The following is a 23,033-nucleotide window of genomic DNA, read 5'->3' as shown; positions in this document are numbered from 1 at the left end:
GTACCCCCTCCGCGGTGCCTTCCGCGGCCCGGGAGGGCGGGACGGGACGAGGCCAGGCTGATGGAGAGGGGAAGGGGTAAAGCGGTAGCGGCTGTGCAGGCTCAGGTCCTTTGGGGTCACGTTTGCGGGGACAAGGACGAGGACGGGGAGCCCACGGGAACGCGAGGTGCCATGCAGGGCGCGGGGGGTGCGCGCACGGGGGGTGCGCGCCGCGCACGTCCCGCCGGGCCCGCGGGGGCAGACGGCTGCTCCCCGTCCACCCGCGGCGGTCAAATAACGTCTGAATTACATCCTTGTAAATATTGACTGTGGCCATCTCCTTCGTTTCTGCGCACAGTAACCGAAATGTTAAACCCGGCGGAGCCGGGGCCGGGCTGGCTGCGCCGCCGGGCGGCGGGGGGTGCCGAGCGGCGGGGCAGGGGGAGCCGGGGGGGGCGCCGGGGCACATCCGTGGGAGCGGGTCGGGGGCGCCCGCAGACCTCCCTGGCGCCCGAGCATCGCCCCTCCGCGGGAGCGCGCCCCCGCCCCGAGGATGCTAAAGGGAGCGGGGCTGCCCCCCGGCCCGGGCCGCCGCCCCCTCGGCTGCCCCTCGCCGGGCTCCCCCCGCCCCGCCACGCACCGCCCCCCGGCGCCGCGCCGCCCGGGCCCTGCCCTCGCCGGGGCTGCCGGGGTCCCCTAGCCGGCGGTGCCCCCCCCGCCCGCGCCGGGGATGGGCAGCGGCGGTCCCGGCGGTGTGAGTGGCTGCGCGGCGGCTGTGCCTCCGGGCGCCGGCTCGGCGCATTTGGTGGTCGTTAAAAACAATTTGTTTCCCTCCCCGTTTGGGGAGGGGGAAGGGGAAAATCATTCCGGGGGAGGGGAGGGGAAGGGGAAAAAAAAAGGCGGGGGGGGGGGGAGAGAGAGACAGAGAGACACACACACCAAACCCAACAGAAAAACCCCGTTCCGACTATTGCGACACGGAGCGAGGAGCGCGCCGGAGGCTGGCGGCGAGGTGCGAGTGGGAGCGGGCCGGGCCTCGGGAGCGGACCGGACTTGGGTGGGGGGGCCGTGGGAGCGGGCCGGGACGTGGGAGGGGCCGGCTGCCCCCCGTGGGTGGGCAGGCGGCGCCCGGTGCCTCCGCGCTGCCCCCCCCCCCCGCCGGTCGCGCCGGGCGGGTCTCGGCGGTTCGGCGCGGCTGCCCCGTGACCGCTGCCGCCTCCCCGCAGCGCAGAGCGAGCTCCCGCACCTCGGAGCCGGCGGCCAGCCCGACGGTGGCCCCCAGCCCCCGCACCATGAACACCATCGTCTTCAGCAAGCTCAGCGGCCAGGTGCTTTTCGAGGAGGACGCCAAGGAGCGGGAGCGGAGCGGCCGGCCCTACGTGGGGGTGGTGGAGGGGCCGCACCACGCCGAGGTGCTGCTCCCCGACAGCCCGTCCATCAAGGAGAGCCTCAGCCTGCGCAACCGGCGGACGGGGTATGCCCTGCGCTCCGCGCCGCGCACCGGCTCCGGGGGCCGGTGCTCCCCTGCGCGCCGCTGCTGGCCGCCGCGCAGCCGGTTTGGGCTGGCGAGAAGGGTTCCGAGATGGGTCCTCCTCCAGAGCCCGGGTCCGTACTCTCCGCGACTCTCTTCCCACAGCTACGGTGGGAAATTCCGGTGATAGGTGATGGAGAGGCGTCCGATTGGGCTGAGATGTGCCAGACGGAGCGCTCCTGCCCTGCGGGGTTCGACATCCCCCCTCGTAGCCTCCCGACAAAAACAAACGGGAAACCGGGGCTCGCCAGGTTTGGTCGAGCACACCGTGTAATCGAAGCCCCCAAAACAGAGGCGCGAGGCGGGACGCGTGAGACCTGCGGGCCGGGGCGGCGGCAGGGCCGGGGCAGCCCCCGGCACTTCTCCCGCCGTCCCGGCTGGTTTGCACCGCGCTGAACGGGCGGACGGGAAGGGGCTGCGTTGTCCGTGCATCTCCTGGGATGGGATTTAAAACGGAGTAGGTCGCTGCCAGTCCAGGGCTGGGCAGGGTGATGTTTGGATCGGTTTTGCTAACAAGGCAGCTGAGGCTAAGCCATCTGTGGCTGATTTTTTTGTTGTTGTTGTGCTGGAACAGGTGAAATAGGAGGTGATGAGAGGACGTGTTAGCTCCGGCGGGTTGTCAGCGTTAGCCCTAAGTGTTGAACTGGCGAGCGCAGACCAGACATCATTACGGGTCAGCTTTACAAAGTAAAGACTAAGGAGCGCAGTCAGGAGGCACTGAAACCGAAAAATCCCGCGGAGCTCTTTTTACTGCCGAATTTCCACCTTAACGATTGCATCAGCTCGTACTTTAACGGCGGTGCTGGTTGGTGGTTCGCAGGTTATGTTTCATCGAAATGTTATTAGCAGCCGATCGCGGCGGAGCTGGGCTGCCGAGGGAGCCCTGGTCGAGGCAGCGCCGGCGGCTGCCCGGCCCGGCCCGGCTCGGCACGGCCCGGCTCGGCTCGGCATGGCACGGCTTGGCCCGGCCCGGCTCGGCTCAGCTCGGCTCGGCCCGGCCCGGCCCGGCTCGGCTCGGCTCGGCTCGGCTCGGCCCGGCCCGGCCCGGCTCGGCGCGGCCCCGTGGCGCCCTCTGCCGCCGCCGCCGCCGCAGCTTCCCCGCCGCCCCCAGCTCGTCTCTGGGTTTTCCGATTCCCCCGGGATTTTTCATTCTCTTTTTATTTTCGACAGCTTTTTACAAACACCTTTTCCTTTTATTTAAATATCTATCTATATATTTTTTTTACGGGAGTTGAGTCTCATCCCTCCGGTCTCACCTCTTTCCCCCAGGAGACGCGGGGCCTGGAGGGGCACGCCTGCTCCCCCGGCTCCGAGCAGGGAGGTGACCCGGGCGGTGCTCGATGCCGCCGGTATCTCTGAATATAACCGGGAAATTAATTCGGGCGGGGACAGGCTCGGCTGGCGCCGGGGGCTGCCCGCACCGCAGCCCTCCTCTCCTGGGGTGCGCGGCCGGGGCCGTGCCAGGCGGGATCGGGCCCCTCGGGAAAGCCCCCCCTCCCCGCCGTGAAGAGACCGACCGCACGCACGGCAGATGCTGAGCACCGAAAGCATCGGGACGCGCAAACTCCGCACCGGCGGAGCCCTGACCCCGCTGAAATCCCCGCGGTGGACACGCCCGGGCCCGCAGCGGCATCACGGCCGAGGCCTCCCCTCCCAGTGCGCTCCCCCAGACCCCAACCGCGGGGTTCGGGGGAGCGGCGGCATCCCCTTCTCCTGAGCAGCCGGCCCGGGTTGGGGGCGCAGCCGTGGAAAGTCCCCGAGCACCCCGCGGCTCGGCGGCTCGGCTCCCCCGCCGGGCAGGGCCAGACGCTGGCAGGGCGCACCCCGGGGTCGGGGCACCCCCCCGGGCAGGGTCCCCCCGGGCAGGGTCTCCCCGGGCAGGGCGCGCCGCGGGTGAGCGCGCACCCATGGGCGTCTCCCGCACCGCAGCGGCGGCGGGGAGGGGGAGCTCGGCGCCGCACCCGGGGCCGGGGTGGGGGTACCGTGGAGGTGCCCGCGGCCCCGGCCGCAGGCCTGAGCGCCCCTTCTCCGCGGCAGGGCGCGGCAGAGCGGCGGGAAGGTGCGGCACAAGCGGCAGGCGCTGCAGGACATGGCGCGGCCGCTCAAACAGTGGCTCTACAAGCACCGCGACAACCCCTACCCCACCAAGACCGAGAAGATTCTGCTGGCCCTCGGCTCCCAGATGACCCTGGTGCAGGTAAGGGACCCCCCTGCCCCCACCTCCGGCGGCTGCACTGCGGCGTTTCACGGCGGGGAGGGACAGGGACAGCCAAAGCCCCCCTGCGCGCTGAGCAAGGGGCAGCACTGGGCATCAGGGGAGGCATCAGTGCAGCCAGCAAGGCCAGGGCTCCTGTGGTCATCCTTCCCTCCACCCGCCCCAGGGCTCCCCCTCCAGCAGGCCGGTATCCCCCAAACAGGAATTCCACACATCTGGGCTATCCTGGCAATTGGCAAAAGGCGTGTGCTTTGCCTTCTAGCAAAAGATGCCCCCATCCTTTAATCTCATTCATAAATACAGTGGAAATATTTTTGCTTGGTCTTGAAAAATTTTCAGGTAAAAAAAACTAGTAGGAGATTTCAGCACAGAATGGGAATTGTTGAGGAAGTTGTAGGGAGCTACTCTTTTCCCTTCTGAAAATGGGCTGGAATGGAAACAGTTATATTGTTCTGATAATAATCCTCACCTGTTGCACAGACGTTAGTGGCACCATACACACTGTGTGCCGCGACTTGGCGTGTGGTGACTGTGCTTCGCAGTCTTGCAGGAATTATCATTATATTGTAATTAGACATGGGGAGTAATTGGTTTGCTCTCAGGTAAAACTTCCCTGAAATGACTGGCAGTTGTGTTGCAGTAAGAAATATAAAGTTGGCTGCAAATGTTGATAAATCTTACTTCTTTGTTCTCTTTGCCATCTGGCACTCTACTGAAATATGTGGTTAAATGCTATCGGTTGCTGAGTGATGCTATCTCAAGTCTGGATGCTGCTAAGATTTATGCATTGTGAATAATTTAATTTCCTTACTGGGAGCTACTGCTAGGTCCATAAAATGAAACACATGTGTGTGCAGGATCGGGTCCTCAGCACTCTGCCTAACACCTTATGTGTCACTTTGAAAGGACATGAAGACTTCAAAATAGCATGAAGTATTAGGAAAGGAAGGTGGCAATTCAGCATTATTATTTTGAGTACTCCATCAAAAAAAAGCCAATGCTGTGAACTTCAATCCTAGTAACAGCAAAATGGGAAACTTTTACACTTTAGTACCTCACTGTGAAACTATTGCACTAGAAAAAACACTATAGCTTTGACAAAAATAATATTAATGTCTCAGAAAATGCCAGTTATAACTGGAAGACACAGTTAAAACAACTTTTCTTGCTTTTAAAAAATATACATGAAAGGTTTGCTCAGACTTTTAAAAATACGATTACATAAACACTCTCCATTCAATGCTGCAATTCAATAGGAGTAGGTTATTGGACTATGGCTTTTAGAATGTTCCTGTGTTTTTACATGAGATTTAAAACATAGATCCAGAATGCATGTTGGGAGACTTCTGCAGTAATGACATCTTGAGTTCTTCTCCTGTTCTTTTATAAATGCCTCAGAATGAACAGACAAGGGAAAAAAACTGGTGGGTTTTTGCAGTATTTCTCTTGTGGCACCTTTGATAAATCCTTTGATAAATGTGCTGTGTTAGCCTCTATAAAAGCATCAAGTGAGCCACGGCCACTGCTCCGTAGAGTTTTACGATGTATGTAAGGCGTAGAATAAAATTAAAAAGAATCATGGAGGGCTACATTTATCTCTGTACTCCCATGACTCCAGTGGATTTACGCTGATGCTGAATTTGACCAGCCTTATTTCTATGAACTGTAATATTTGAAAGAGCTGTGCAAACCAGCACATCTATCTTCATTTACAGAAGCACACCATCAAAAAGAAACCCCAGATGTTTCTTCCATCATTTGGGTGCAATGCTCTTTTAATCCAGGAATATGATAGCGTATGTATGAGAGGTAAATACATATGTCTGGCACCAGCAGTAATTCCTGATCCTGGAAGAACAAAACAACACACGCCCCACATCTACTTTTTGGATGCCCAGAAAGAACAAGACTGTAATCCAGATCAAAATTCTTGTTCTCTGAGAGTGAGGGAGAAAGCGCCAGGCTGTGATCTCAGTCACACTGGGTACATCTGAAATAGCCTCCCCAAAGGCTGTGCTCATTCAGCTGAGTGGTATAACTGAGAGCAGGCTCGGGACTGGGTATCTGTTGGAAAGCTTTGCTTCTCTCCCAGGAGGGGCACTTTGCAAAAGCACCAACCAGGGTCTCGTGTGATTGCTTTTCTAATTTAGCAAGACCAGACATTGTTGGGGAACAAGGAATCTGTATGATGTTTTCTCCGGGTTACATGCCTTCACGTTCACTGACCTGTCTCATATTCTCGGTGCTGTCCCGTGGTGTTTGCTCTTGGTGGGACCATACACTTGCCCCACAGCTTTCCGATCCTGTGGAGGCTGTTGTCTGCTGACAGCTATTACCTCATCCCAGCATCCCTTGTGTGCTGACACCTTGTCGTTGGAAGCCCTAGGGAAGATAAAAGATACTGTTGAAAATCCCTTTGAGTTTCCGCCAAAATGCTGTTTAGGGAATGAGTGGTTGGGGTTTTTTGTTTTTCACCTGACTGCCGACCTTGGAAAAGCTCTTCAGCAGCTGCTTGGAAGATGATGTTGGTCATAGTGATATTGATAGTATGGCTGTAACTCTTCTCCTTGTGCTTTTCTTTCATCTAATGAACCTTATTCCAGTATGTACCCTCTATCCAAAGGAGCTTTTGCTGGGCTGTGGCATAGTTGTAACCCGTCTTCTGTGAGACAAGGAGGTGAACATCCAGCCCTGTTTTCTACTGTTATTATTAGGACAGTATCTGCATGTCAAATCTTCCACTATTTTGTTTTCATGTTTTGCTGTCACCCAGTTGGCTGATTTTAAATTAATTTATTCTACCTCACTAATACTTTCACTTAATCTCCTGTTCCCGGGTGCAGTGGGACAGCAAGGGGATGTTCCAGTTGCGTGTCCAAGAGTAGTGAAGGAAAGTCAAACTCTTTCAAGGAGGTAGGATTTCACAGGAATCATAAATCATCTTCTTTCTTAATGAGTGGTGGCAAAACCTGGGGCAAATTCTGGGCTGCCTTATTCCTGAGCAGGCCAACAAGGTCTTCAGGAGTCCTCAAGGCAAATGTTATTGCAGCTTTCAGTCCAACAGTCCTAAGTTTTTTACTTCCCCAACTGCCAAAGCAGGAGACCAAAAAGCAATATAGTTTGAAAAGGCATTTTATGTTTTACTTCAATTAGATTCCAATTCAGAATCCAATAATTTGTCCTACTAATATGCTATTAATATGCTACATTTTCATGTGTATTATTACCACAGTGCTTGATTAATTTGATTTTAAATTTTGGTTTAGATGTTCTTGTGAAATAAAAAAGAAAAATGGCAGTATATTGCTTCCAGAAAGAAATATGAATGGCCATATTGTTGAAGAGAAGTTTTTTTGCAATACTAGAATTAATATATAGGTCATGTGCTGCTATGGATTTAATAGTATTCAGATTCATAAAGGCATATCTGGATTACTGGAGGAGGAGAATTGCTTGATTTCTGTTCCCTTTCTGATATTTTGGCCACTCTTAAGCAGTGAAGCAGAACGAATTACAATAAAATTCAAGAGTCTCTTCAGAAGCAAAGCCAGAGGGTCAATATTTCATGATGCCGATGTAAGTACCTGATGCTCTTTGGGAATGACTGAGCTGCTGTAAAATATGAATGCTGGAAAGCACATCTATCATCATTCTCCTTGGGTTTTGTCTTTTTACTTCTTGAAGAACTGCATGATTGTTACTTTACAAAAATAGTGAGTTTCGTTGTGTCTTTTTCAAGACAGTTCTTTGGGAAGTTTCTGAGACAAAGATTTTCCCACTGGCTTGTATGTAAATCATTGTGTTGTGTTTTTTTATTATTTTTGGAGATCACAGTAGTGTAACCTGGGGCTGTCATAAAGGATGGCTGGCTTTTGGCAGGTTAGGTTGTTTCTTTTTGTAATAGCTTAAGTGTGGTGCAAACAGGCACTTGTAGTGAGTGGGACCTACAGCAGCAGGCATGCAACTTTATAGAGGCCGCATGGATATACAAGGTAACATTTGAGGCTGGTTGAAGTTAGTGACAAGACTGTCCTTGGCTTTAAAGGAGCCATGAGCAGCCTGTAATAACCCAGCCCATGGCTGGAGATCAGGGTGAGCATGCTGTCTGGTACTGCCTGTGGCCATGCAGCCTTTTCCAGTCCACACACCTGGAAGCTGTCCAGGACTGAAGAGTGGGGGAGGTGTTGAATATCTTGGTGTCTTAAAGGTCAAGATTTTCCAGGAACATACACCAGTGCCCAAGAACAAGAAGACACCCTGAGATACCACACTGTAGATATAACCTAAAAATCTCTTAAGTGGATTTGCCTTCAGCTTCAGCGGGCCTTGTTGTAGTTGCATTTGGGAGAAGAGTTTCTGGAGTGAGAGTTTGCCATTCGGTGCTTTAGCAAAAAGCTCCTTTTGTAAATGCTGACTTAAGGTTCTTTCATAACGATCAAATACTACCGTTTCCTCTTGTCACGGCAGAAGACTTAAAATATTACTCATCTTTTCATATTGATATGCAGAAAGTGAAGTTTGGCATGAGAAGAATGAGTCCAAAATAAATGAAGAGTACCATGCAAAATCACTCCTGCTAAATTTAATTGCTTTTATGTATGAGTCACACTAATGCTGCCCTATCTTTCTTTTCTGTATGTGGCACTTCACTGATGAAATATTTCAATCTGTAATGAAATGGAGCATAATGAACCTCTTTCTAGTGAGATGTTGGAAAGCTGTCAGTTTTGTAAGAGGCTGCCAATAACTGCTATAATATGCAGTGGGACCCTGGATTGATCCATCTCTATCATTACATACTTGATTTCAGAGTTACACTAAATCATGCAGCAGCCAGGTGACTGCTGCTTCAGCTGAGCAGTCTGGAGTGAGTTTGTTAACGGTGTTAGAAAGTGGATAGATTCCAGGCCGCCCTTTCTGGTTTACTATAACGATTGCTGTGTCAATATGATGAATATAAACAAGTAGCCTTAGAAGAGAATTAAAATTACTTACTCTTCTCTGCCAGCTACAGTTTTGGTCTTCTAACCTGTCATAGCAAACTACATGGTTTGTTAAGTTATGTGTTCAGCATCTGAGCACTGATCCAGGGCTCACTGTGTTTTCAGGGGAACCCTGTTTCATGTAAATGTGATTTTAAGTAAAATCAAAGTGACAGGCTTAAGGCGCCACTGTTAAGTTCTGGGTGGGACTCTGAACTGGAGTTTTGTTTTTCCTTTAAGCAGATAGTGTTTATCTTTCTCATAATCACCCTAGAAGAGATTATCAATCCAGAATAATTAGCCAAATACTTCTGTGCAATTTATACAACCTTAGCTACATTAGACAGATGACAAAACTAGGGCCAAAATCCAACACTGAAGTCTACAGTTTGGCTCTCTAGTAGGTGGGGTAGCATGTATCGATAAAACATGTGTTAACTTGCTTTGCAAGTTAACATAATTTAAATGGTATGATTGTTCCCAAGTCAGAATATGACCGCAGTAGTGTCAGCTTCCTCCGTGTGCCCTTTCACAGCACAAAGATGTGAGCGGGGCTGTAGACTCCAGTGACATTCTTTACATTCTCCTTTGCAAGTAATGCTACTCTGTCTCCTTGTCGCAGAGGTCACGTCAAAATACAGTTATTCCTGCAAGGAGTAAATAGCATTTTTAAGACCTGATTTATCATTAAACAAATATTGTTAGAGTGTAGGTAGCATGCCTCTGCTCTTGCTCCTAGTAAGGTTATGGTTAGGTCACTCTGTCAGTATCTGTATTTCCTATTTTACAGTCAAGGCCAGCATTTTCTTAGGTATGCTTTCATGCAAAGTCACTGCAAGCACATGCATCCCATGTGGTGGTTTGATTAGCACTGCTGGCACAGAAGACTGTACCATGCCCTTTGCTCATTCAATACCTAAAGCACCGTGAAATCCTTGTGTTTGAGCCTGACTTTGTGGTGACCCTGTATGCAGGAGGGATACTAACGTGTACCTGTTTGCAATGTCAAACTAGAAAATGCTTCACAGCTGAGAAGAACAAAGACAAACCAGCCTCTTCTCTAGTAGTCCCTGGGTGAGGAATCTGCATCTTTACTGCTTTTTCGGGTTTCCATAACAGAAAGAGTTCATAAAAGCTGCTGCTCTGTAGTGCAAATAGTTGATTTCTGCAGTGACTCAGGTTATATGCTGTGTAAGGCTTTCCTGATACCCGCTAGCTCTCAGGATACTGATAAGGTGTGAGGGAGAATTTGGGCTTTTATATAACCAAATTCAGAATGGGTTTTTCGGTTCAACAGCCTTATTGTAGCCTACTTAAATGCCAAAAGGCAAATTACCTAGCACCAGCTATTAGTTTTCATTTAGGATGTTAGTAATATAGTGAAGATTCATATTGAAAGTTCAGGGTGTTATCCTTAATAAAAAAGAAAGATGGATATAAAATTAGTATTTTGGGTCACCTTAATTAAAACCATGTTAATAGTAAGGGTCTGCTAACGCTTGGGAAGGGTGGAAAGCCTGAACCTGCCTTCTTGTCTGAGGTGCCTGCTCAGTGATAGTTTCACGGACTCCTGTTCATGTTTCTCTGTTTGAAATTCTATTAGGATATACATAAAACTAATCAAAACTATATGGGTTAGGTTTGTTTATTTGCATCATTTTCAAGGGGAACTAATACATTCATTTATGTGCAGGTATCAAACTGGTTTGCCAATGCAAGACGTCGCCTGAAGAATACTGTCAGGCAACCAGATCTTAGCTGGGCTTTACGAATAAAGCTGTACAACAAATATGTTCAAGGAAATGCTGAGCGACTCAGCGTCAGCAGTGATGACTCATGCTCTGAAGGTTTGTTGATGCTCTTTTTATAAAATTTAAACTGATTAAAATATAAAGTATCAGGTATCCTAAGCTAGCTCTGATTTCTCATGAAACACCCTCAGTGGATCCGACTTTACTTTTTGTGAATTAGGTGCCAGTTTTGGCTCCCAACTGCTATGCAGCCTTGCAAAGCAGGACTGTGTAGGTCAATTGGGGTGATACTCTGGCTGCATGTTATTTGTCTGGTTTGAATAGCATTGTTACTAGAAAGGTAATTGTTAGTTCATTAGATTCTACAACCCTATTGCTTTAATCTGCATTAAAGGAAAAAATCAATTACATTTGTTGGTTTAAGGAAATGAGAAATCTCTTGACTAGTACTTTCCTTGATGGAAGGGCTATAGCTATATCACATCATTAACAAGAGAATCTGATTAACTTCAGTGGGGGTTATTATATGGTAAACTGAATATTACTGTTATTTATTTCGTGTATTTTATCAGCAAACATTTTCCCTAAAAGGTGAACTGAAATTCTCTTTCTTATCCAAATTAACAAATGTAGGAATTTTTAAAATAGCACCCTATATTTTCTAATCGAACATTTGTATTAATTATGTGTGGGTGCTTTTTTTAGTTGGTTGTGACGTGGAGATACATTGGCAGGAACAAATGCTGCAGAACCTTGTCAGAAATGTGCATGTGAATTTTTAGAAGAATATGTTTCAATTTGTACTCAGTTTCAATTTTCTTTGTTCTGACTTCAGTTTGTACTCATATTTCTTTGGTTTGTACCCCCCTTTAAGAGATTAGTTGCAGGACAATTAGAAGAGTACAGTTTAAGCAAATATGCTTAAATATGTCATAGTACTCAGGAGAAGCCAAATTCAAGCTATGGCAGTAAGAATTCAGCTTATTGACCCAGATTTGAAATGTTTGTGATTGATTTAGGGCACGTCTCAGTTTTTTTCTACCTGCCTTGTATTGCTCATGAACAAATTAGATCCAGACTCTGTTTTCCACAGTTAATTTATTTGGAATAGCTGGAACATCTGAGAACCCTGGGAACTAGTGTGAGCAATGTGTGAACAGAAAAAAATTAAAATCATTGTCTAATGCTGAAGTCTAAAACTATTTGTCTAGGTTTCGTTGTATTTATAGCAATTTAAAACATGTAGAGAAAGCGTTGTGTTAAAGATTAGGTATTTGATGCAATACTGTATCTTTCTTCCTTTGTTTTCAGATGGAGAAAATCCTCCAAGAAACCATATGAATGAAGGGGGATATAACAAACCAGTTCACCACACTGTGATTAAAACTGAAAGTTCAGTAATAAAAACAGGAGTGAGACCAGAAACAAGTGCCAATGAGGATTACGTGTCACCCCCCAAATACAAAAGCAGCTTATTGAATCGTTACCTGAATGACTCATTGAGACATGTCATGGCTACTAATGCAGCTATGATGGAAAAAACAAGGCAAAGGAATCACTCTGGTTCATTTAGTTCCAATGAATTTGAGGAGGAATTGGTGTCTCCATCATCATCAGAGACAGAAGGCAATTTTGTCTACCGGACAGGTAAGGGATTCTTTCTGCATCATTTCTGATACAGCCAGCTTTGGTGGACGGTGTCACCTGGAATGAGTGTCACCTGATTGTGTCTTTCATGAGGGTAGATGACTCCTGTCCATCCTCTCGTGTGCGAGTGGATAATTCCCGTCCACCCTCTTGCTCACTGGAGAAGTTCTGTCAGCAGTGTTGAAGTTAAGTGCTGTTATTGGCTGCTAATGAAGTTGGTTTGCTTTTTGAATGGAGCTATGGGGATGATTTTTGAAATGACATTTACAGGTCATTTTTGTCAGCATTAAGACAGGCCTAAAGAAGGAGAAAACTCTTGAGCATTCTGTTACAATAAGGGAGGACTAAAGGAGGATGAAAGTACTTCGTGGCTCCAGCTGGGATGAAGAGGCAGGTTTCAAAATTTCAAGGTGGCTGTTTGTGGCACTTACGTGAGCCATACTGCCTCACAATGGAGTGCACATAGACACCTTCCTCGGCCGTACAACATCTTTTCTGTACTCTGAGTGCCTTCTCTGACACATGGCCCTTTGGTGTTCATGCATCTCTTAGGAATGCATGGATTAATTTAGACCAATTTCTGCATCACTCTCCAGATACAGTGCACTGAGCTAAGGGGCCACAGACTTGGCCATTAAATATCTTGGCTTAATTTTTTTGAAGGTTTACACATAATTTATTATTTTTATCTTATCAATAAAAACATAAAAGCATGATTTATATCATCCGTTGTATTAACAGCCACAGGAAGGCACATGGGACTGCCTGGTTCATGGCAGTAAATTGCTGTAAATCAGGGCAAGATCAGGACCTGCTTAGGTCCCTGTGGGGCAGGGAGTGCTGGAAGGCTCTTCTTGTGAAGCTTGTTCTGTATTTCTTTGGGCACATAAAGCAAAGGCTGTCCCCTTATCTTTGAAAAAATGAAGTTTTGCATACCAAGCTCTGGAGGTCTCCAACGGCATCTCAGGGTTTCCACCCATTGTGGCAGCCCTTCGCGTTGTCCCAGGGCCTTTCGGGGGGGTGGGGAGGGGGGGTGTTATTCTTCCAGGCACCCTGCAGGCAGCATCATTTTTGGGGAGGATGAATATTGATGAAAAGTACTGGAGGGTTTTGCACTAAAATTACTATAGATTTAGATATTGCACTTGGTTCCCCTTGGCTTCCCTGGCAGACAGGTTCAGGTGCCCCTCGCCTTTGCAGCCTCTTGAGTTTGCAGCCTTTGCCCTCTCTTTCCAGGCATGTTTCATGTGATTTTTTGTCCCTTTGGAGGGCCTACAAGATTTTCAGGAGGCTGAAAGCTCTGGTGCGTGCAGGTCATCAGGGGACGACCAAGGGGGAGTGGGGATCCCGTAAAGAAATGGGATCTCATGGGGAGCAAGATGAAGAAGTTACAAAATTAACTCTCTCTGCTCATTTAGCTTTTTTTTTTAACATACCGAATGCATTTGGTCCGCATTATGGGCGTATTGTCTGCCAAGTTTTATTTTTAAGTGAAAAGTTACTCAAGAACAGATGCAGCAGCTCAGATATGTAAACTTCTGTTTTTCTGTACTTTTATACCATAATTTAAAAATGGACACCATGACTTTTTAAAAATTGAAATAAATTTGCTACTGGGTTAAGTACTTCCTGCCAAGGTCCAAGCTGCACTGAAAAATATGGTCTTTAATGAGAAGGCTGAGACAGGCACACTGTGACTGTGTGAGTTCACAAGCTGGGTTAGAATGACTAAAAACCAGTATATTTGCCCTTGAAGTTCTTAACTGACATTCCTGGAACTCCTCTTGAGATCATATTTAAGTCAATTCTTAAATATCTTTTATTCTTTTCACATTTCCAAAGCAGACAAACAGTAGCCTGCTGATAGAAAGAAAACAATCAGGTGCACGCACTATATTATTTGGTATATCCTTCCTATGTACACGTGCACATTCAGGAAATAATAGGTACAAACAGGCTTTTTTCACTTACAAGATTACAGTCCCATTAATGATTTTCTGATGATGTAACATGCAGGAATTGGCCCTTCACAAACAAAGCAGATGTTTTCAAGTTATCATCCATTCTCATGAAACTGATTTACAAATAGATGAAATTAGCTAAATTATTGTTAGATAGAAAGAGGTAAATAAGGATGTTTTATTCTTTTATGTCTTTTCTCTGTAATTTGAATACCTTGGATGGCAGTTCTTAGTGCAGTTGTGTAGCAGACCTGTATGTGTGTCCTCAAAAATAGCTGCAATCCATTTTGGTTAAGCTAAATACCAGGGTATGTATGACTGTGCCACTCGTGCCTTCCTGGAAGCAGCAAGTGTATTTTTAAGTGAGATATCACCACTTATAAGGAGCTCCCCACTGCAATTTTTTGTTAAGTGAAACAGCTAATTTTTAACACAAGGGGGTTGAAGCAGAATTGTGAAGTCCTTACTAGATGTTTTAGTTTAATGAAGACGTTTTGAGTATCATTTCAAAAAGCGCAGCGAGAAAACTGATTGACATTCTATTTTTGAGAAACGTTTGGCAAGGTTGCTGTGCTCCTGAGAGCAGGCAGTCGTTGGTGTTGAAGCAAATTCTTTATCGTGCTTTCCTGTAAAAGCAACTTTTCGTAGCAGATCATGAGTAGAAAGGTTACTCACCGCGTCTGGTTCATGTTATGGGCCAGACCCTGATTTCAGGTACATCAGCGTGTCTGGAGCGACTTCGCCCAGGAGTCCAGTGCCCGGGGTCAGTGTGGCCACGTGCGTCGCAACAGCCTGCGCCAAATTAACAGGGTACGAGTGCAGCGTCCAGTGACAAAACCAAGAAATTGCAGTTTAACGTTTATAAGGAAAACGGCTTGTACAGTTTCCCATTTCAGTCATTAACATGCTTATAAACACAGGACCATATGCCACTCCAGCTTCATGCAACTGGGAAATCCCGTGAAAAGATCAAGGACAGGCTATATAACCAACTGACAGGAGAGCGGCCTCGCTTTGTACCTCTGCAGGACTATTGCAGGCTCGTGGGAAGCGGCTTTAGTGCTGGGGTGGGAGCAGCAAACCCCCAGCCGGGTCCCTCGCAGGTGCGGTGCCCCTGCTGCCGCCTCCCCCAGCCGCTCCGTCCCGCTCCGGCTGTGTGGCCGGGTGAGCCGGGGAGCTGCCGGGGGAGCCGCTGCGAGAGGACGGAGCAGCCGGGAAAGAGCGCAGCCATATGTGGATGTGTCGCATATGTAAGCGTTTCTGTCGTAAGCCAATATGCTTATGTATATAACATGACATACACAAATGTGTTCACTTAAGGCAGAAAATTTCAGTTCGGATTAATCCTAGTGCAGGTATAATATATAAATATATATAATTGGTCAAATATGTGTTTTAAACTGACCACTGAAAGGCTTGGTTCAGTGTTTTTGTTTAGTTAAAAATCCATGTTGGAGAACAAGTTTTCATTAACTCCTTGGCATGCTGTCATTCACAGCAGGTTCTCTGTGTGACAGGAATAACCAAAACCAGACTTGCCTATCTGTATTTGTTGTACAAACACACACAGAAACAACAGTCTGACTGCAATAAGCACTCCAGAAATGTATAAGGAAAAGTTCTAATAATGTTTATAGAGAGGCTGGACGTAAATCTAAAGTGGCAACATCAGTCTTTGGTTTACAGATCACTAAAATGTTGCCTTTTTCTGTAATCACGCTGCACTGCTCTGCGAGTACCCTGTCGTCAGTCACCTGCGGGAACAAAACGTTCTGCATCGTTATCACACAAGGAAATGAAAAATCCCGGCTTTCTGGGATATCGCTGTCCAGTGAGCTGTGTTTGGTAAACGAAAGCAAAAATTAAAATGAGAGAAAGAGAGGAAATGGCAGGACAGGGAGTTTTCTAACTTTTTTCTGTGGGCAGATTTTCATTGATTTCACTTTATATGTTACTTAGCACAGTAGAAAAGCCAGAACAAATAAAAATAGTGAGGAAACTAAAGACTTGCAGGCCTGGAAAGGAGAGCGGCTTTTAAAATAACTCTTGAATTACTGGTTGATTTTTGAAGATGTTTGATCTCTATTTTTAGACATTTATACTCAGGAGTGTGCTCTGTTTATGATGTTTTCATTACTACTGCCTTTTTCTTTCCTCTCACCTTCCTTTCTTTTGTTCATTTGGATCCTGCAAAGTTTGTGATTTATAAAGCATGATCCTGCGTCGTCTATTGCAGCACACTGAGCACCTCTGATGAGACCCTCAGCACGCTGCCGGATCAGGTGCACATTCATACAGAGCACTTAAATGTAAGGGTATACCCATGCACATAAGTACCATAGAGAGACACAAGCAAGCTGCAGAACAGTGCTGTGATTTTGTGTGGTCCTTGCCAACTTTTCCTTGCAATTTAACATTTTTAGAAATTAACATGTAATTTAAAAATGAGCTATAAAATTTAAAAGCATAATATGAACACAATGGAACCTGTTTTCAGAAACAACTCGAGGGACCCGCAAAAACCGCTAGTACCAGTGACTTTCGCAAGTTTGATCTAAATGGTGCTGGAGACCTTGGGGATACTTTAAAATAAATGGTAACCTGGGGGAGCTGAAGGAGGTCCTTGTTGCAGATCCTAATGTCATCCAGAAGTGAAATGGAAAAGGGGAATGTCAAGTACAGTATTAAACGCACACAGCAGCATAACTGTGATTTGAAGGTTACACAGTTAAGATCATATTTCTGCAGGAATTTTATTATTGCATGACCTGATTCGTCAACACTGAAATAGCATGGAATTGAGAACTGAGGAGAGGATTGCGTTTAATTTGCTGTTCTGTTGTTTTTTCTAAAGAAAGATTAAAAGGAAACGGCTTTACTACAGGGACAGTGTCAGGTTTAATATACCAGATGTGATAGCCCAAACTTGAGAATTTTAGAGATCCTGCCCACTCCCAGCTAGTTAAGTTGGTTGTTCACTTTTTTGCATTTCTTTCAGTTTGAACAGCAAAAATCAAATAACCTGGTTTTTATTCCCTTTAGTTTCTCGGTTTCTGAGTTTTTGAGCTGTAAGGGGAATGGGTCAGGGTTATTTCCACATGACCCTGGAAAACAGTGCTTCATCAAAACGGAATCTTTTCCGTGGAAAGGTAGCAGTTTCAACCTCGCGCAGGTGGGGGAATGGAGGAAGAGAGCACTGAGTGGGCTGGGAGCATCAACGGCGCTGGGGGCAGAGCACCCTCTCAAAAGCCTGGGCACCCAGGGGTTGCCAGCAGGCAGGGGAGCGCTTTGCCTGGAGCCAGCCCCGCTGCGAGGGGAAGCGGTGCGCCTGGCAGCGTAGGCATTGCTGAGACATTTCTCTCCACTCCCTGCTTTTAATGGTGAGTTCTGTGGGAAAAGAGAGTACTTGTTTTCTCGTAGGTGCTGGGTGCAAACATTTGCATCCTTGTTTTATCTGTTTGTTTTCAGATGCAAAAGGCTGTGAATGTTTTTTGCTTTTTTTTAAATTTTATTAAAGATACTGGAGATTGGGCTTATAGGTAGGTCAGTTGGGCTTCTAAAAGCATCATGTTCATGGATATAATTTGTGTATAATTGCTGTGGAGACACCACGGAGCAGAGGAGGTGCGTGTGCACCTCTGCTGGTTTTGCTTCTGTTGATGTCATGGCAAATTTCTGCGTACTTCAGTAAAAACTAGCTCGAGCCAGTTGCTCGGCCACAGAGGATTTTTCAAGTCAGCTTGCTTCAGGGCAGCACATCTCAGGACTCCTGACAGCTTTATCATCGCAGAGAATGAGATGTTCATGCATGAATGATTTGAAATGGAAAAGATGACAACATCTGACCAAAGAATCAGAGACACCAAAAAAATCAGGGGATCAGCCATGTTTCCATGGCCACAGGTTGCTGCTGCCTGTGCTGGTACAGCAGCCCGCCTCTGTTTCTCAGAGACCATTAAAATTTCCCCGATGCAAATATTCGCAGCAGCAGCCAAAAAAGCAGCAGACCCCTGCGCTTGCCCAAGACCTCTCTCAGACACAGCAGGAAAAATGTATGGTGCTGTCACCGATCGCTAACAACTATATATTTTAATACTCTTCAGAGTTAGCCAATGCTCCAGGCCTCAGCAAGGGCTGTTCCCTGGCAAGCCTTGGGCCTCATTCATTTAATGAAGGTGTGTGTTCAAAGAGAAAGAAATATTTATCCCCGTTTTCCCATTGTTCAAAATGTCTTCAGAATTATGCTTGGTCTTAAAACCTGGGGCCAGCCCAAATGTGAATGTTTCAGGAAATTATGTGCATGGAAAAGCACATGATCATAAATCAGACTGTTTTCCAGTTTTAGCTGTAGACTGCATGGCCAGTAATGAATATAATAGGGAAATTAGTAAGAAAATTAGCAGTTAATTTAAGGAGTATTTAAAGAGTGTGTGAAACTACAGCTTGGGAAAACTGATTTAGTGAAATGGATGTGATTCCTTCTCCCCTTCCACTGCTTGAGCAGGATTTTGCCCAGTAGCCAAATGTCTGTGCAGATCTCTCACAGCAGAGATGTCAGGCTTCCACGCTGCCTTGCGGCGCGGTGGCTTTTGCACCGATTCAGGGGACCCTCGGCCTCACAAATGCTGGCTGGCTGCAGCCACTGCCACTGCGAGCGGTTGCTTGTGTTGCAAAAGGAAGCACTGCTCAAACGGGGAGGGCAGAGGGAGGTTTCAGGGGGAGATAACGACATGGGGTAACGGGGAAATGCAGCAGGCCAAGCAGAGCAGCAGACAGCCCCGGGTACTGCAGCCCTGGCGCAGCAGCCAGGGACGGAGCGGTGCGGCATCGGGCAGGAGCATGGGTTTGCATCCTGCGGGCCATCACCATGGCCTGGCCGCCCTGCGCTGGCGTGCACGCAGAGGGACGCTGCCGCTGCGGCTTTCCCGCTGGGGGCACGGAGGAGGGTATGTCTGCTCTCTCCTCTACCCGGGAAACCTGGCAGCAAAATGTGATTATCAGCTGTTTCTGCCAAAGAGGGGATGTAGACCAATGAACATGAAAAATGTGGCACGATTTTAAACATGAAAGAGAGAAAAAGAGGAACAAAATACAAGAGTGTTTGCAAAGACAGAAACACAGAGACATGTGCTATCATCCCATCAGGACTGGCTTTGAAATCACACACTTAACTTTATTTATCACTAATTGGAAAGTGCTTTTGGATGCAAAGTTGTGGCTGGAGGCAGATCACCGTGGTGCTGGGTTGCAAGAGTTGTGCAGGCTCCAATGCCAAAATGTGCCCGTTCTGCTCCTTGGGGCTCGCGTGGGTCTCCAGCTGGCTCTGCCCCTCCACTGAGACATCTGCCCGTGGCACCTGCCCAGTGAATTACTTTTACATATGAAATTCTATCATCTCCTTCATGAGTAACTGCTGTCTTTGGTGACGCTTGTTAACACACTGATCTGTGCAGTGCAGCAAAGTGTGACCAGGGAGGAGATGGGGTGCAGGAAAGTCAGGTGCAGGTGGGATGGGGTAGTAGCAGTAGGGGGACAGGGGCTCGACTTTTCACATTCTGGGGCAGTAAATTTAAAGGAATGGTGAGCCTATAAAAGTTTCACTTCTTTCTGGAAACACGTCTGAATTGAAATTTCATACCTGGCATGGAGTTCCAGCGTGTCCCAGCCTCCTTCCGCTGCTGGGGAGAAATAACGCGGCTTTTGGTTTTGCTTGTAGCACAGACTGTCCCCCGTGCAGTGTTACAGTGCCACTGTTCCTGTCGCTGTAGTTAAGGCTGTATCTGCCTTTCCATTAGAACCCTTTTAATCCACAAATTTATTACCCAGCTGTAAAAATTCAATCCAGACTGAAACTTGGCATGGGCAGCGTTCGTTCTCCCATCTGCGGAAGGGATTTAAGCAGGTACATCCCAGTAATAACCATCCGAGTTAGGCTTGTAAATTTGGAGCACGATGACTGCTGAATAAAACTGTGAGCTTCTCAGTAGTCCTGGAGTTTGAAATATTTTATGCCTGTGGTGAGGCTAGTGGAAAGCAGCTTGTTTGTATTCAGCCATATAGCTGTAAATAAAGAAAATGTTTTAGGTTTTTTGGCATTTGCTTACATGTACAAACACATGCATTTTCCTTACCATGGCAATATTTTGATGTGGGTGGAAAATGCTTGAAACTCTGCAGGGTCTTGCTCCAAAGCAAGGTTTGATCACTCCCAGGTAGCGTAAGAAATTGTACTCGTGCTGGTGCGAACAATAGAATTTATCTATTGATTGTAATAGAAAAAATAGAGGAAAAAAAAGACCAGATTGTTTTCTTTTGAGTGGGATTTTTGGTTGGATTCTTCTTAAAATATTTTCAAAACTGATTAAGTATTGAACTGAAAAATTAGTTTTATTCACCATCACTTCCTCCCATTTTAATTTTCTTTTCTAAAAAGCTACACACTGAACATGCCTGACCAGATAGACTAGTAATCTTATCTGATCCAGCAAATCCTATTTCCCTTTGCAGGTTTGTGGTTTTTGAAAGTCATTCTGTAACTTAAAAAAAACTCCTTTATATGTTTAACTGAAATTTTTTAGGTCGTTTGTCCATAATGTGAATACCAGAAACATAATGATGAAAGCAGTTTAGCGAGACCAGACTTCTGATCTTCCATGTGTATTCACAGAGAAACTTTCAGGAGGGTTTTGGCACAATTTGAGAAGTGGATTGAAGGAATCTCTACGTGGACTAATGTTAGGCTGTGGATGAGTTTATACCCAGCCACTCGGAAAACTCCTTGACTGTATTTGGAAAATGTGGGGAACCTGTGGATATTGCTTGTGTATGAGATTTTTGCCATCTTGACGGAGGAAGGGGAGTGCTCATGAAAACACCTGTTCCGGAAAAATGTCCTTCATTTTCATCTGTAAAGTTCAATTTCTAATTATCTAAAACCAGAAAAGCAGAGTTGGATTCAGTTTTATTTAACCCATTTCACTCCAAACTTAAAAATTTGGGTATGAGATACAAGGGGTAGATGTGGAAATTATCAGTGATTGCTAAAGACCATTTGAGGTTTTTTTGTGCTTTGTGGCATTAAACTGGCATCACTTTAGATCTGTTAAAGAACTATGTCTTAACAGTCAAAGCACACAGAAGGCTTGTATAATATAAGTGACTTTTATGTGAGCTACAAAAAAAAAAAAGGCAGGAATTTAAAGCAGAAAAGTAAGTTGGAGAAGTAAACTGCATTGCAGAAAATCTGGAAAAAGTAAAACAATTCAAAAAGAAAGAGATCAGATAAACAGCTAGAGCTGGAACAGCTGAAAAGAAACACACAAAAATAGGTAAAGTGAAATTCCAACGAGCCATGAAATGTGTTTTCCTTAATTTTTCACAGTGGCCTTGAAAGCTGGTGTTGGAGACTCTCTCTCTGTTCTTTCACTGGTGGCCAGAAGTTGAGGTTATGATGACCAGATCGTTTGGTATGGCACTGACATTTCAAGTTAACAGGGATTGCCAAGACTCTCAGTTATGACACTAAAATATACCACTACTTCTAGGGCCAATTTTTAGTCCCTCCCTCATGCCTCCACATTGATTTAGGCAACAGATGCATGAAAAGCAAAGCAACATTCCAAATAATCCCTTAGCTGAAGCTGGGGGAAGGCTGGCTAGTGGGCTGTAGCCAAAATTCCTTAAATGTTACAATGTTTTACATTTCTAAATGTAAAAACTTTCTTTCCAGTGTGAGGTACCAGCCAAATGTCTTAGTTACGGTATCTCAGAGTGAAAACTGGCATATGGCCTTGTGGTCATTTGTGGGTATTGACAGATTTACACCATTGAAGATCAAGTTAAATGTTGTCGGTTTCTCCATCTACCCTTTACTTTGTCAGGCTTTTTTTCTCAGTTACTATTTGTCAACTTAAATCCAGTTTGCTGGAAAAATGAAAGCTCTTCACAACCTGGCTCTTCAAGAGTGAATTGCCTCAAATTCTTTCTGCTAGCCAAGGTATTTTGTAATGCATTGCAAAACAGCAGCAGGATTGCTCTCCTTGCAGTAGATGTACTTTGTGGACTAGACACTGTGGGCAGTTTTAATGAGATCTTGGTGTGCTGGAGAATTTGTCTCAGTGGTTGACTTCAGGAAGACTTTCATCCCAGGTCCCTGCTCTTCTAATTGCTCTTCCCACCCAAAAGGAGCGGGGTCTGGCTTTGCCCCATCAGCCATGGGGAGCCTGGACCAGCAGCTGCTCAGGGAGCAGGTCCTGGAGCTGGTGTGCAGATTACACGGTCTGCTCCAGAGTATTTATGACAGCTTTGCACAGGAGGGGTGGTGGATTGCCCATTACACAGACACACTAAAATTCATTGTCCTACATTTCTCCCTCTCATGTTGTTTAGCTGGTGTAGCTGTTGGTTACTGCATCACTAATTCATTTCCCTGGGATCAACTTCAAATAGGAGCTTCCTCCAGAAGGCAGCAGCCTTTGTTCTTCTATCAGGGAGAGCTCTGGGTGGCTGTAGCATTGTTTGCGCTGGCAGCAAAAGCAGTGTCAGTAAGAGCCCAGCGTAGCCTGTGAGGGGAGGCTGGGAGACCCTGAGTGCTAGGTGAAGCCTGATGCCCTTCCCTGTCCACAGTATCAGTATCACAATTTTAAGGGCTTGCTAATTATTAAATCTCAGTAGTACTGGATGTTTAGAGACACTTTTTGAAGTAAGGAGAACCCAAAAAAAGCTGTCCTGCTCTGGCCAGCCCCAGAGACTGTAGTGGTGTTTGTAAAACATACAGTCTTTCATACACACACGCACACACGTACACACGTACACGTACACGTACACGTTTCCTCAGCACTCTATTACAGTATCTGTGGAATTCAAGCCTGCTGCCTTGCCATGTTGCTGTATCTACTCCTACAGCTCAGAGCTGTGCAGTAGTTGACCGTGGCAGTGAACTTTGCAAAGATAGAGGAAAAGAGGGTC

The 23,033-nt window shown here is 46.7% G+C and overlaps 1 protein-coding gene across 3 annotated transcripts in view; it reads left to right on the top strand.

The window, feature by feature from the left end:
- Positions 1 to 917: 917 nt before the first annotated feature.
- The window catches only part of MKX (mohawk homeobox), a 46,422-nt gene continuing 24,306 nt past the window's right edge, over positions 918 to 23,033 (top strand). For 2 of the 3 annotated variants that reach the window (XM_064444862.1, XM_064444864.1), the window contains exons 1-5: positions 918 to 991; positions 1,206 to 1,453; positions 3,548 to 3,707; positions 10,401 to 10,554; positions 11,770 to 12,105. In XM_064444862.1, coding sequence (XP_064300932.1) covers positions 1,272 to 1,453; positions 3,548 to 3,707; positions 10,401 to 10,554; positions 11,770 to 12,105 — 832 coding nt within the window. In that variant the 5' untranslated portion in view covers positions 918 to 991; positions 1,206 to 1,271. Of the gene's footprint in view, positions 992 to 1,153; positions 1,454 to 3,547; positions 3,708 to 10,400; positions 10,555 to 11,769; positions 12,106 to 23,033 lie in introns of those variants that run through there. The other variant, XM_064444863.1, reaches the window with a different exon arrangement.

This window comes from Phalacrocorax carbo, chromosome 2 (genome assembly GCF_963921805.1).
Source record: "Phalacrocorax carbo chromosome 2, bPhaCar2.1, whole genome shotgun sequence".
NCBI lineage: Eukaryota > Metazoa > Chordata > Aves > Suliformes > Phalacrocoracidae > Phalacrocorax > Phalacrocorax carbo.
This window is presented reverse-complemented; position numbering and strand designations above follow the sequence as displayed.